We start from the raw sequence: 12,375 nt of genomic DNA, 5'->3' as shown, positions 1-12,375 counted from the left end.
CGCACGCACACTCGCACGGTTGATACACAAAGACAAAGCTTCCCTGTATAAGCCTCGACCAGGCTCTTGGGGCAAGTACCGTTAGCAAGCACCTCCGAACGCCAGAGCTGTGGACATGGGGTAGTGGGGCCTGAAACCAGGCCACTGTCTTCCTCGTGCTGATGCTGCTTTTGCACACAACACAAGCTACTAATTTTAAGCTGAGTTGACTTTGGGGAGGCCCAGGTCCGGTATGGATAGTACTCACCACTGATGTTAGCCGTGGCCGGGATTATAGCGTGGCACTTTAGCCACTGTGCCACCACTGCAAGCCATATCAACATTTACATGTGTTTTTGTTGATGTATATAAATACCAATGAGGAATTATCTGGAATGCCTCTCGACTTTATTATGATCTCCCAACTTCCCCGAGGTTGTAATTTTTGGCAGAAGCTTTATTTTTCTTTCCATTCACTTTCACCATGTGACCAGGAATTCCATTGTTAAAGAACCCTACTCCACTGCATGTGTCAAATGTGCCCTCAGTCGTACCGTGCGCGCCCTGCGTGGTTGGGGATTGGTGGCGACCCGGCACTGATGTCAGCCGAAACAAAGTCGCGATGTCACAAACAACAATAATTCAGCACATTCGTCAACAACGCCGCCTTCATCTACGCGCCGCGATGAAGGGCGCACGTGTGTGTGCGCTATGTGCGTGGAAAACGATGCCGACCTTGGTTCGGCTCATATCAGAACTGGTCCTGAGCCTCCCCTACGTTGACTTGGCATTAAAAGATTACCTGGTTGCAGTGTGTGAACATCGGCACTAGCGAGACAACGGTGGCTGGGCGTCGTGCTGGTCACACCACCCCCTCGAGCGCCGTGTCTGCCTCAATAGGGGCCCGCGGGCGGCACTTGCCCCAACAGGCCTCTAAAGGCTACACGGTGGATCTTTGTCTTTATACGTGTATCCGAGTAACGTCGTGTGTGTGCGCGCCTGAGTCCGTTCGCACGTGCGCGTATCGTTGTAACTCTGCGCGCGTGCGTGCCCCCCGTGCGTAGACACCTTCTGGACGAACCCGCAGTTCCGCGTGCGCTTGGACGAGGAGGACGACGACCCCCACGATAACGAGGCTGGCTGCACGTTCATCGTGGCGCTCATGCAGAAGGAGCGGCGCAAGAAACGGCGCCAGGGCGGCGACGTACTCACCGTGGGCTACGCCATCTACGAGGCACGGGCCCGTCTCCCTGCGCCCCCCCTCCCCCGCGCCCTCCTCCCCTTGCCCGCGAGTCCGTTCGTACGCCATGCCGCTTGGTGCATGGGCACGAATAAATAAGCGGCACACTCGCACCATTCCTTCGATAGCGCCGCCCTCACCCGTGTGCTTCCGAACAAAGGAGGGAACCATTGCCCGAAACGTCGCCCGTCGATTGCTTCGTTGAAGCCCACAGAGTTTGTTTATGAATAAATTAGCGTTTCCCGACTCCCAGTTAATTGACGACCGCAGTAATGGACAGTGCAATGACAGCGAAGGGCAAGGTAAAACATCAAGCGGAGGGAACAAAAGAGGCCGACTAAATTGGCTTCATAAGTAGTTCCACAATGCCATCCCCTGGGCCTGTTCTCTGGCACAGGAGGAGGGTGTTGAACTGCTCGCTGGAAAGTGTCTTGGTCTCACGACAGGACGCCGTTCGTGCAGTCGCAGCATAATTTGGTGGGAAACGACAAAGACGTGCGTCGCTCGATGGGACGATGGCCGGTTGACAAAACCGTTGAGGGAATGGCAGCCAGAGGAGAAAGCCTTCGTCTACGAGCGCACAGACAATGGCTGCTGACGACTTCGATGGGTTTGAGATCGAGTTAAGTTCGTGACGGGACGCCAACACAAAAGTACGCGATGAATGTCAATGCGATCGCTTTGCCTCTAATTACCCCGTATCTGTCGGGCCCCCACCCCCTCTGTTTTGCGTGCGCGTGCAGGTCCCAGAGCAGGTACGACTCTGGACTCGGTCCCCCGCAGCGCCCCCTCGCGCCCGCCCCCGCGAGGCCACGGCGGCCGCTGCCCACCCAGTGGGGCCCGGCAGCCCGGCCTGGGCCGCTCCGTCACGGCCGACGTGCAGGGCCAGCGTGGGGCAAAGGAGCACCGTCAGATTTTTCTAATTAGAATAATAACATAGATATTTTAAATGCTTTCATGTTGTGGTAGGCACACAAGCCTGGTACAACGCGGCGGTGGTTTCAGGATAGGGGGAAAGAAAAGCCACTGTGGGTACGACAGCGTTTCTGAGCCATACGTAGGAGGGGGGTGGAAGTCTCGACATACCGACCTGTGGGAATCTTCCATCGGGGGGGGGGGGGGGGGGGGGCGGGGAATGTAATAGACTTCTTGTTTTGACGTCCTGCCTCCCGATGGTAGGAAAACATCGTCTCCATCCAGCGGTGGATGGAGACGACGACTGATGAGGACGACGACAGCGACGATTGTGTTAACCCTTTCGCTCCACCTCCACCCCCCCCACCCCTCGTGCGGCCTGCGCAGTTCGTGGGCCAGCCGCAGGTGAAGCTGAAGAAGGATTACTTCCAGTACCACTCGTCCAAGGCTCGCTCCGAGGTGTTCATCAACCTGCGCGAGGTGTCGCAGCGCTTCACCCTACCGGCGGGCGAGTACATCGTCGTGCCCTCCACCTTCGAGCCCAACCAGGAGGCCGACTTCATTCTGCGCGTCTTCTCAGAGAAGCAGAGCGTCACCGTGTACGTGTGGGGGTGGTGGCGGGGGGAGAGACAAAGATTCCCCCGTGTAGCTTTTGACTGCCTGTAGGGGCAGTTACAAGGCTATGCTAAGGTCGGCACGGCACAGGAGAGGGGATGGGTTGCCGGCACCACGCCCGGCCTGCCTTTGTCTCGCCGGTATTGATGTTTGCACAACGTACCAGGCTGAGTCGACCGAGGGGAGGCCCGGTACCGGTACAAATATGCGCAGTGCGCGAACCACCACACACAATACCTCCCCACGCACACGTACGTACACAAAACAAAGACAAAGATCCCCCTCGCAGCCTTTAACAAACTGTTGTGGCAAGTGCTGCTAGTGAGCGCACACACACGTGCACGTGCACAAAGACAAGAATCCCCCACGATGGATGTTCACACACTCGGGAACTAGCTCACAGTCGTGCACGAACACCCACACAGAGCCACAGTGATGCACCGACAAGTTTTACAAGTTTCAAGTTTATTTATTTCACCAGGTGAAAATGAAAGAGACCCGCACGGTCGCATTGGCAAGAGGGACTGGGTTCACCGAAAGGATGAAATAAATAAATAAATATCCATTACATCAAGTTGACTGCAGCAATGAATCATTGCTGACACATGCACACCCACGCGCGCACACGCACACTCACATAATGACAAAGACAGAGATCCCAGTTAAGATTGCAATGGCGCAAGACGGAGAGTGGGTGTGGCCAGAGCCACGCCTCGCCACTTGTCCTCGTATACACACCGCACTAGGTACTCATTTCGGGCTGAGTCAACCTAGGAGAGGCTCCGGGCCGTTTCACTGAGATTTTAGCCAGGAATAGAACATGGGATAGCCGTTTTCTTTCTTCAAGGTGCGCTAACCATGGATGCGAACACACGTGCACACAAACGAATAAATGTGCACGCATGCATACACACAAGCAGGCATGCGCACGCACACACACACATGCATGCACATGCACACGCACACACTACACGGGCAAAAATGCAAACGGGCACACACGCAGTAATACGTACGTGCGCGTGCACACACATGCAAACCCCAGTGATCTTCCATGCCCCCCGTGGATTGCACCATGCAATGCGGTCGTGTGGTCATGCATCACCGAGTTCCGTAGTGACAGATTTAGTGGCTCGCTCTTGCTACATCCCTGTCTTGTGAACGCCGATTCACGTTCCCGCATGAATCATCTTGAGTATCAAAAAAAACTTTCTGACCCAGAAACACCTCTCAAACGCTGACTTGGCATGCGTTCTACCGCTCTGCACATTGCCGTCGTTGTCTGCGCACGCGTGCACACACACACGTGCATGCACACACGTGCACACAGTCTTTACCAGACTGTTGGAGCAAGTGTTATTAAGCGAGGGTTTTTAAGGCCGGCGCAGCACACTAACGGGGTGGTTGGTCAGCGAGCCTTCGGCACTTCACGTGGCCTCAAAGTGCACCTGGCCTGGCACAGGTGACGTGGTGACGTCACCACCACGAAGTGGCGAATATCGGATATTGGTATTGGTTGTTGCCAGAACCATGGTCAACCACCTTGGCCTCCCCAGTGGTGATGTTGGCACACCACACCAGGTACTAATTTGAGGCTCAATTGACGCTAAGAGAGGCCCAGCACTGGTTCTTGGATCAATGTGGACTGTGGCCAGGAATGAACCTCAGGTTGATCTCTACGTTCTGAACCATGGTTGTAGTGTGATAACCAGTGCGCCACTGCTCCCCACGCAAGTACATACATTTTGTGAACTGTTGAAGGCATACCCAGGTGCCATGGGTTATCTGAGCTGGCTGGCAGATGCACATGTGCTCCGTACTGCGCTAACTTACTGCGGAAACTTGCTGCGTTTTAGCCACCTGGTGCTCCACTCGTGGTTGTGAGTGTTGCTTCTCCACCCTCCTCTTGTCGGAGGGCGGCTGCCTCCAACTGCCCAGTAGCATCCTTCACAAGCCGCCTCCACACCTGCATGTACACGTGTTCTCACGTGCACAAACACACACGGGGGCATGAACATGGACGCACGTGCAGTCGCCACCGGCATGTGCACCACATGTGTGCGCGTGACCGTACGTCCGGGGAGTGCCGACCCGTGCCGTGGTTGATAACGTGGGGCTCCATGTGTTTTTCAGGCCGATGGACAATGAAGTGGACATTACAATCCCCGCAGTACGTTCCCGCACCAAACACATTCAGCACTATGGATGCAAAATTAAAAACTAATGTAAATAGCAACAACGATCAAACAGTCGCCCCCGTCTGACAAATCAGTTTGGTCTCTTTGCCACTTCTTCTGCCCACAGTACAGTATGTTTAACTTTTTTTGCACCGTACGTAGCCAACCGTGCTAATTGGAGGTGCACAGACGTCAGCTAGAGCTGGGTAACATCAGAGGCCTCGTTGCGTCGATATCGGCGCCCGGGTCGCATGAGTAGAGCAACCATGATGGACTGTTGCATTTGTAGGTCATGTTGAAACACATTTACTCAATCCTGGATGCCGACGGCCCACGTGCTTTCAGGCGGTAGCTAAACTAGGCGAGGCCTAGGGTCAGCCTTGACGATGGTACACCTTGATTCTCTTTTTTTAAAAGTAAAAATCAAGGTGTCTGTTATACTCAACCAGGCTGAAATGTACAAGATAAATCACCCCCGGCCCACTCAATATATATAAAGTTTGTGTGTATGAAGCGTCGAACCCGCTTAACCGTTAGATGTTTACGACGCCGATGGCCTAAGCCGACAGCGAGCGGTGCTCTTGAGATGATGAGCGGTTCTCTTAGCGTCAAGGTCGGGGTCGCGCAGCAAGGTCGCGCAGGGCGACGACACCGCTCACACTTCTGTGGAATACAAACGGTCCTGATTTAGATGCCCACTAAAAGCACTTGCCAGAAGAGTAGGGGAAGGGTAGGGGGAGGATCTGTGTGCGCACATGTGTTTACGTGCGTGCGTATGTGTGCGTGTGTAGACCATGCCCGATGATGAGCCCATTGACCCAGGCTTCTACAAGCTGTTCGACCGGCTGGCAGGGGAGGTGAGTCACCACATGATGGCAACCGGACAACTTACATGCACTTCCAATCTTTGTTGTGTGTTCTTGTGCATTGTATTCATCATCATCAGCCACGATCTTATCCACTGCCGAATGAAAGCCCTCCCGACCCGTCGCCGTCTCTCACAATCCGTTCAGCTCCTGCACATGAGCTGATTTCATCTCCACGGTGGACATCCCTCGGGTACATTCCCACCTTGAGTTACCAATCTGTTGTTAGTCTCAGTCGCGGGCCCTCATCCCTTATGGCTTCATGTTCCGCCCGTGCCCTCGTGCACAAAAGAAGCGCAGTGAGGGGCCTGCACTGAGGTGGGAGGACGCGTGATGTACCCGTGTGTGCGTTTGTGTCTCTTAATTGGTAATCGTCTCCTCCCTGCCTCTCGATTCCCCGTCTACAGGACCAGGAGATCAGCGCCAAGGAGCTGCAGAGCATCCTCAACCGCGTCGTGTCCAAGCGTGAGTGACGCAAACGCGGGCACCTGCATGTGTGTGTTGGGTGCCTGCTTGCGTGTGTGCGTTTGATTCCCGCTCAACAATCTGTTAAGGCTATGAAGGGGATCTTTTTCTTTGTTCTTGTGTTCACCTGTTGACATTTACCAAGTAACATTAGCGTAGTGGGTATTTTAGTTGGCTACTTATGGTTCGTCATACATACGTGTTGACATTGTGTGTGTGTACGTTTGTGTGAATGTGTGCGTGTGTATCCGTGCAATAGATGCCAACCTGAAGACGGATGGCTTTGGGCTGGAAGCGTGCCGCAGCATGGTCTCGCTCATGGACGTATCCTTGTCGACCAACAGGGAAGAGCGATGTTAGCGAGCGCCTGTTAAATCCGGTGCGACACGTGTAATGAGGTTGTCAGGTTAGCATCACATGGTATGTCACACGCACACACCCTGCCACCAGCCAGTACTCATAAACTCAACTAAACTCTTTGTATTATACCAGGTAAGGGCCACTGAGCTATGTAGGTATTTTTCAGAAGCGACCTGGCCACAAGTGATCGCTCAACAATGTGGCTTATTTTGTGGAAATGCATAGCAGCCAAATGCTCTCTTATAAATGTGGAGGGTGGAAAAACCGGGAGGAAAATCGACGCGACCACGGGGACAACATGCGGTCCTTTGCCAAATCACTTGGCGCATGCGAGTGTGCGGACACACAGACACAGCAACGTTATCATCGCCTTGAGGGAAAGCTTCGGTTCCTGAAGAAGCTCCCAACGTGTGTGGAGCGAAGCTTTCGGAGACAATGCCGAACAGCGCGCGGTGCAACCCGAAAACACGTCGGAGAGCTGCTACCTACCCCCAATTGATTTGTGTCCGCCTACAACCCGCCACCCTCGCAATTCCACACGATGCCATCTGTGTGCGTGGAGACGTTTGTTCCTTTACAACCGCTGCAGAAAGACGGCACTGCCAAGCTTGGCGTGAAGGAGTTCAACTTTCTGTGGAAGAAGATCAAGAATTGGCAGGTGCGACGCTCGTTTTAACGACACACGTGTGTAGCACGTTTTTCTTTGCCAATCCACTGCTGGATGAGTGCTTCCCCACACCTTGCGGCCCATTGTGAGATAATGGACGCGTCATTCGAAGGGAGTGCAGAGCAACAATCGGATTTTGCTGCAATGCCCACAACGACCCACGACTACCCTCTACTGCCCACAGTTGGCCACAACGCCTTTGCCTTTTGCACACCGTGGCCTCCCGGCCAAGCACTTTCCAGGCTTTCCGAGGTCTAAGATAAGACACATTCTGAGCGATCTGGTCATGGGCTATGATAATCTCATAACAACGACCTTTAATTTACTAACCGAAGGTTTTACCGAGTCGCGAAAATCCCTTACCAAATCACATGTGCGTGTATGTGCGTGTATGTGCGTTTGTGCCCATAGCAAATCTACCTCGAGTACGACACGGACAGTACGGGAACCATGAACTCCATGGAGATGCGATTGGCGCTCGAAGCAGCGGGTGCGACAAGCGCATGTCCACTCACACATGTGCACGCACACACACGTGCACATACACACACGTGCACATATACACACGTGCGCACACACACATGCTCGCGAGCACATACGCACATGAGCACACACACTCACCTGCGCTGCCCCCCCCCCCACCATCCCACCCTCTCCTGGTCCCCGATCTCGCTCGCCGCCCCAGGATTCCGCCTGAACGAGAAGCTGAACCAGATCGTCACGACCCGCTATGCGGACGGCGAGAACGGCATCACCATCGATTTTGACAACTACGTGTGCTGCCTCGTCCGCCTGGAGACCATGTTCCGTGAGTCACCTCGCCCAGTCGTCACCCCCCGAACGCTCCACCTCCAACCTCCACCATGCTCACCCCCATGACTTGGGAGCATGATAACTTGGGAGCACGATAATAAGTGTTGTGGGGTGGTCACGGCAGAGTGTCCAGGTGGTGGTGTGGATGTTGTATGTACGTGTATGTTGAACTTCGTTCACACCGTACGTAGCCAATTGTGCTAATCGGAGGTGCGTGGGAAGGACAACAAACTGAACACAAAAAGCATGTTGGTGTCTGTGGTGGTCGTGATTCTAGTGGAGAGGTCATTGAGCTGACCGCTTTGGTTAATCCGTATGTCTCCCCTCCCTCTCTTCTATGCCAACATCCGTCCTCTGCCCTCTCTCCCACGTGCAGGTACATTCCAAGCCTTGGAGAAGGATGGTAACGAGAAGATCAATCTGAACCTCCCGCAGGTAATGGCATTGGGGCAGGACACGGCGAGTCCTTTCGCTAAACGTCGTTTTTTCCCCGCTCACGCACATCGCCATGGCGATTGAGTCTGTCTGTCAGTAATGGGACAGATCGCCGTCGCGATTGGGTTTGCGGTTACAGACCCACAGCTCTTAGGGTGACTGAAAAAACTTGACACGTTCAGCAAATAACACTTCCGTAAAAAAATGTACCCGTAAAAACTAAGTTTTTCACTATAAATCCTTTATATGCGTGGCGGCTAGAGTCCTCTCGTCCTCTGGCTTGAGATGGCTGCCACCTATGGGTCAGATGATTGCCTGCCACCATTAAGCAATTGGTAATAAAATATTTTTTTTTAAATCCTAAAAAGTGTAAAATTTTTGAAAAAAAATTTTTGAAAAATTTTTTTACGAAAATAAATTGTCATGCACAACGAGTCTGTGTGCAAAATGTCAGCTCGATTGGATCACGGGAAGTGGGTTAAAAAACGACTGAAATATTTGCACGGTCGTAAGCGCGCAAGCAAGCAAGCAAGTGAACTTAATATAAAGGATTTAAAAAATAGTATTTTATTGCCAACGTTTTGCGTAACGGTCCATTTATCACAGCACATTCGTCAATAACGCAGCGCATAGAGAGAGGCAATATCGCCCAACAATTTGTTTGATTATGGCGTTTTGAGGTGGGCAGCGACGGAGCTATAACCTCTACGTGATTTACATCGTCACATGCGGCGATGGGAACCGGCGGCTGCTGTCAGGCGACCTCCTTGCCGACCCAACGGCTGCCTCCATCTCCCGCACCATTACCATTAGCAGCAGTAGCGGCGGCAGCTAGGGTTGCCACCTGTCCTGGTTTTCTGAGGACGGACCTCTTGTTGAGGCAGCTGTTGTCCTGGGAAATCTGTTAGTCTTCCCAGGAGGTAAAAAAAATCCCAATTTTTGTCCGTTGCGCAATAATGCAGTACACCACTCACGACAATGCACTTGCAGTTTAGCGAGAGTCTCTCTCCTGTGATATGTCCTTGTTATTTGTGACTCAAAGGTGGCAACCCGAGGTGCAATTGCTACCACAGACAAAGATCCCCCATATAGCCATACCAGACTATTGGGGAAAGTGCTGTTAGCGAGCACCTATGAAGGCCGGAATAACAAAGAGGGTTAAATGGCCAGCACACCACGCCCGACCACCTTTGTCTCCCCAGTGGCGATGTTTACACACCACACCAGGTGCTCATTTGAGGTTGAGTCTACCTAGGGGAGCTCCAGGTACCAATTCAGTTATTCGTCACTGGTATTGGTCATGAGCAGAAATCAAATTCGGGTCGCCGGGTTCGTAGCGCAGCGTGCTAGCCGCTACACCACCACTCCGCACATGCAATTGCCACCGCCACATCTACCACCTACACCAGCAGTAGTTGTCGTAGTAGCAGCGTCTGTAACACATGACGTCGCATTTGTCTCCACAGTTCCTCCACGTGACCATGTTCGCTTGAGAAGACGAAGGATCACAAAGATGGGGGGGGGGGGGGGCGGTGTCCGGTGGAGTGTCATCACTCGAAAGCTAAAGCAAGAATCTCCTCTCAAAAGAAAATAAAGAAATATAAACATGTATTTTTTAAGTCAAGCAACAAATTAATGTTGTCAAAAAATATATATATCCTCTCAGCCATAATGAACGCCCAGTGGTAGATTCTGTAACATCTCCATGTGTGCACTCTGTATAACTCGCTACAGTTCCATTTCCTCTCGGGGTGTTCTCGTTATTTCTTTAACGAGCTTCTCGCTTCTCATCGTGTCGAACGCCATTTCTTTTCTCGCTGCTCTGTGACCGCACAGACGAACGGTTGGGGTCTCTTAATCGTTTGTCGCGTCACCAAAAACGTTTCCAAACTACGGTCCAGGAGAGAAATGGCCGGTAGCCGTGTCAGATATTTTTTTTTTACACCTTTAGTCTCATCGGGTCCCTGCTGACAGCTTTTTGTGTTTAGTTTGTTGTCCTTCCCCCGCACCTCTGATTAGCGTGGATGGCTACGTACGGTGGGAAAAAAGTTCAACATGCATACAGGTCTATTCAGGTCAAAAGCGTCTCTCGCCATTCAGGCACACGTTTGGGTGGTGCTCATCTCTGTTCGGCGGCCTTCAGCCATTGGTGAGGACGGCCTCAACAGGAGGATCACCACTATACACGGAACCGAAATAATGGAAGTTTGGTGGTTGCTGCCCTTGTCTCGCGTGGATTTTTGTAGCGATCGTTCAGTACCAACGAGACGGATGATTCAAATGAGTTGGTGCAAACAAGATGGATGATACAAATGAGATAGAATATAAACCATAAACTACAAATGATAAAAAAATTACACGAACATCGCTTTAATGAAATTGGCCATTTTGTTTGGCAAGAAATTTCTCACACACGTCTGACAGAAAATGCAGATGCTAGCCGGTACGTTGAAACGTTTTACGATAGCCTAACAAGAAATCACGGTGATTGCAACGATGGTGTTTTACTTCCACCCTAGGGTCGGCGGAGATGACTGCCCGCTGGAGTTGATCGCGCAAAGGCTGTGTTCAACGTGCTTGGGTTCGATCATGGGCGGTGCCGTGCCCGTTGCCTCAGTCAACAGCCCCTTGTAGTCGTAGTCCATCGGCCCCGAACCTGATATTTCACTTGTCCCGCACCACCTAAGAGGTTGGCATAGCTTTTGTGGTGCTGATTTATCTTTGTCACCATTCACAGCGGATTACGCGGTCACCATCAGAAATGAGTGGCTTATCCAGTAAGTTTACTCGTACTGGCCGTGTAAATAAATTGGGACGATATATTTGTTGCTACCTTTGGTGGGTACCAATATCTGCTCTGGCTCACGGACTGTTCACGCCGCCAGGGACTCGTCACTCCTTGCCGTGCCTTCTGCCGATCCACCCTCAAAAGTCCCCTGCCCTTCCCTGCCCTCCACTGCCCTCTACTGCCCCGCTCACTTCTCCGCGTCTCGCCGACACACGTGTGTTTTTAGGGCCTTTGGCGAGACCGAAAATTATGATTTGGTAGATTTTAGCATTTGTGAGCAAATGATGTCTGGTTTTTATGTTGTTGGTGGTCTTTTTGATTTTTGATACCTCCTTTGGAAACGTAGCTTCGAGTGAATTTGTTTTCGGTCGCGCATTGGGCAAAGGCGATCATTTGGCAAATGCTTAACATTGGGAGGTGAATCCGTGATTGATGAGTAATCCGGACTTGGTGTGGTCGTACGTGTGTGTACAAGGAATACGCTGTATTGGAGGTTTACTTAAACATTTTCACGCATGATGGGGACTATATTACAGTAAATACGTTTACTTTCTCGTACGGGAAATGACAAGTTACTTCATATGAAAAAACAATGTACGTCTTATTCATAGGTTACCTGCTTTTCACCCGTGCCACCCATTAGAGGTGTAACGATGCATCAGTCAGCATCGATTCTTAATCTCGCGAAGCTTCCATCGAATCGCATTTGCAAGAACCGACGTCTGACTCCTGCAGCCACGAGAGAGCGCTACATTTACGGAAATGTTAACAATATCCGCAAATGGATATTCTTTTTTCAAGCTCTGTATTTGAATGGAATCGCGACTCCGTATCGCGGCGGTAATTCTTTTAAGATCGTCAGTTAAATTGTTACACCTCCTAGGGCGCGATGCGGTGGACAAGGCTGGCTCTCCCGCGCTAAGCTTCTGAAGCCATCGCTGAGTGCACGACGACGCGTAGACATTTGTGAATGCTGCTGCTGCGCATGGCCTTACGGATTGACATTTCACCGCAAAATAAACTGATCAGCAGCTCGGCTGACAATGTCACGCACCGAA

General features: G+C 51.9%; 1 protein-coding gene across 2 annotated transcripts in view; it reads left to right on the top strand.

Moving 5' to 3' along the window:
• Nucleotides 1-12,375, top strand: part of LOC133347268 (calpain-1 catalytic subunit-like) — a 43,792-nt gene extending 31,417 nt beyond the window's left edge. For both annotated transcript variants that reach the window (XM_061559394.1, XM_061559395.1), the window contains exons 11-22: nt 1,044-1,213; nt 1,963-1,974; nt 2,522-2,733; nt 4,880-4,916; nt 5,715-5,780; nt 6,197-6,254; nt 6,514-6,578; nt 7,204-7,272; nt 7,693-7,771; nt 7,967-8,089; nt 8,471-8,529; nt 9,996-12,375. In XM_061559394.1, coding sequence (XP_061415378.1) covers nt 1,044-1,213; nt 1,963-1,974; nt 2,522-2,733; nt 4,880-4,916; nt 5,715-5,780; nt 6,197-6,254; nt 6,514-6,578; nt 7,204-7,272; nt 7,693-7,771; nt 7,967-8,089; nt 8,471-8,529; nt 9,996-10,022 — 977 coding nt within the window. In that variant the 3' untranslated portion in view covers nt 10,023-12,375. The remainder of the gene's footprint in view (nt 1-1,043; nt 1,214-1,962; nt 1,975-2,521; nt 2,734-4,879; nt 4,917-5,714; nt 5,781-6,196; nt 6,255-6,513; nt 6,579-7,203; nt 7,273-7,692; nt 7,772-7,966; nt 8,090-8,470; nt 8,530-9,995) is intronic.

This window comes from Lethenteron reissneri, chromosome 25 (assembly GCF_015708825.2).
Source record: "Lethenteron reissneri isolate LAM-NWPU_2019-01 chromosome 25, ASM1570882v1, whole genome shotgun sequence".
NCBI classification, from domain to species: Eukaryota; Metazoa; Chordata; class Hyperoartia; order Petromyzontiformes; family Petromyzontidae; genus Lethenteron; species Lethenteron reissneri.
This window is presented reverse-complemented; position numbering and strand designations above follow the sequence as displayed.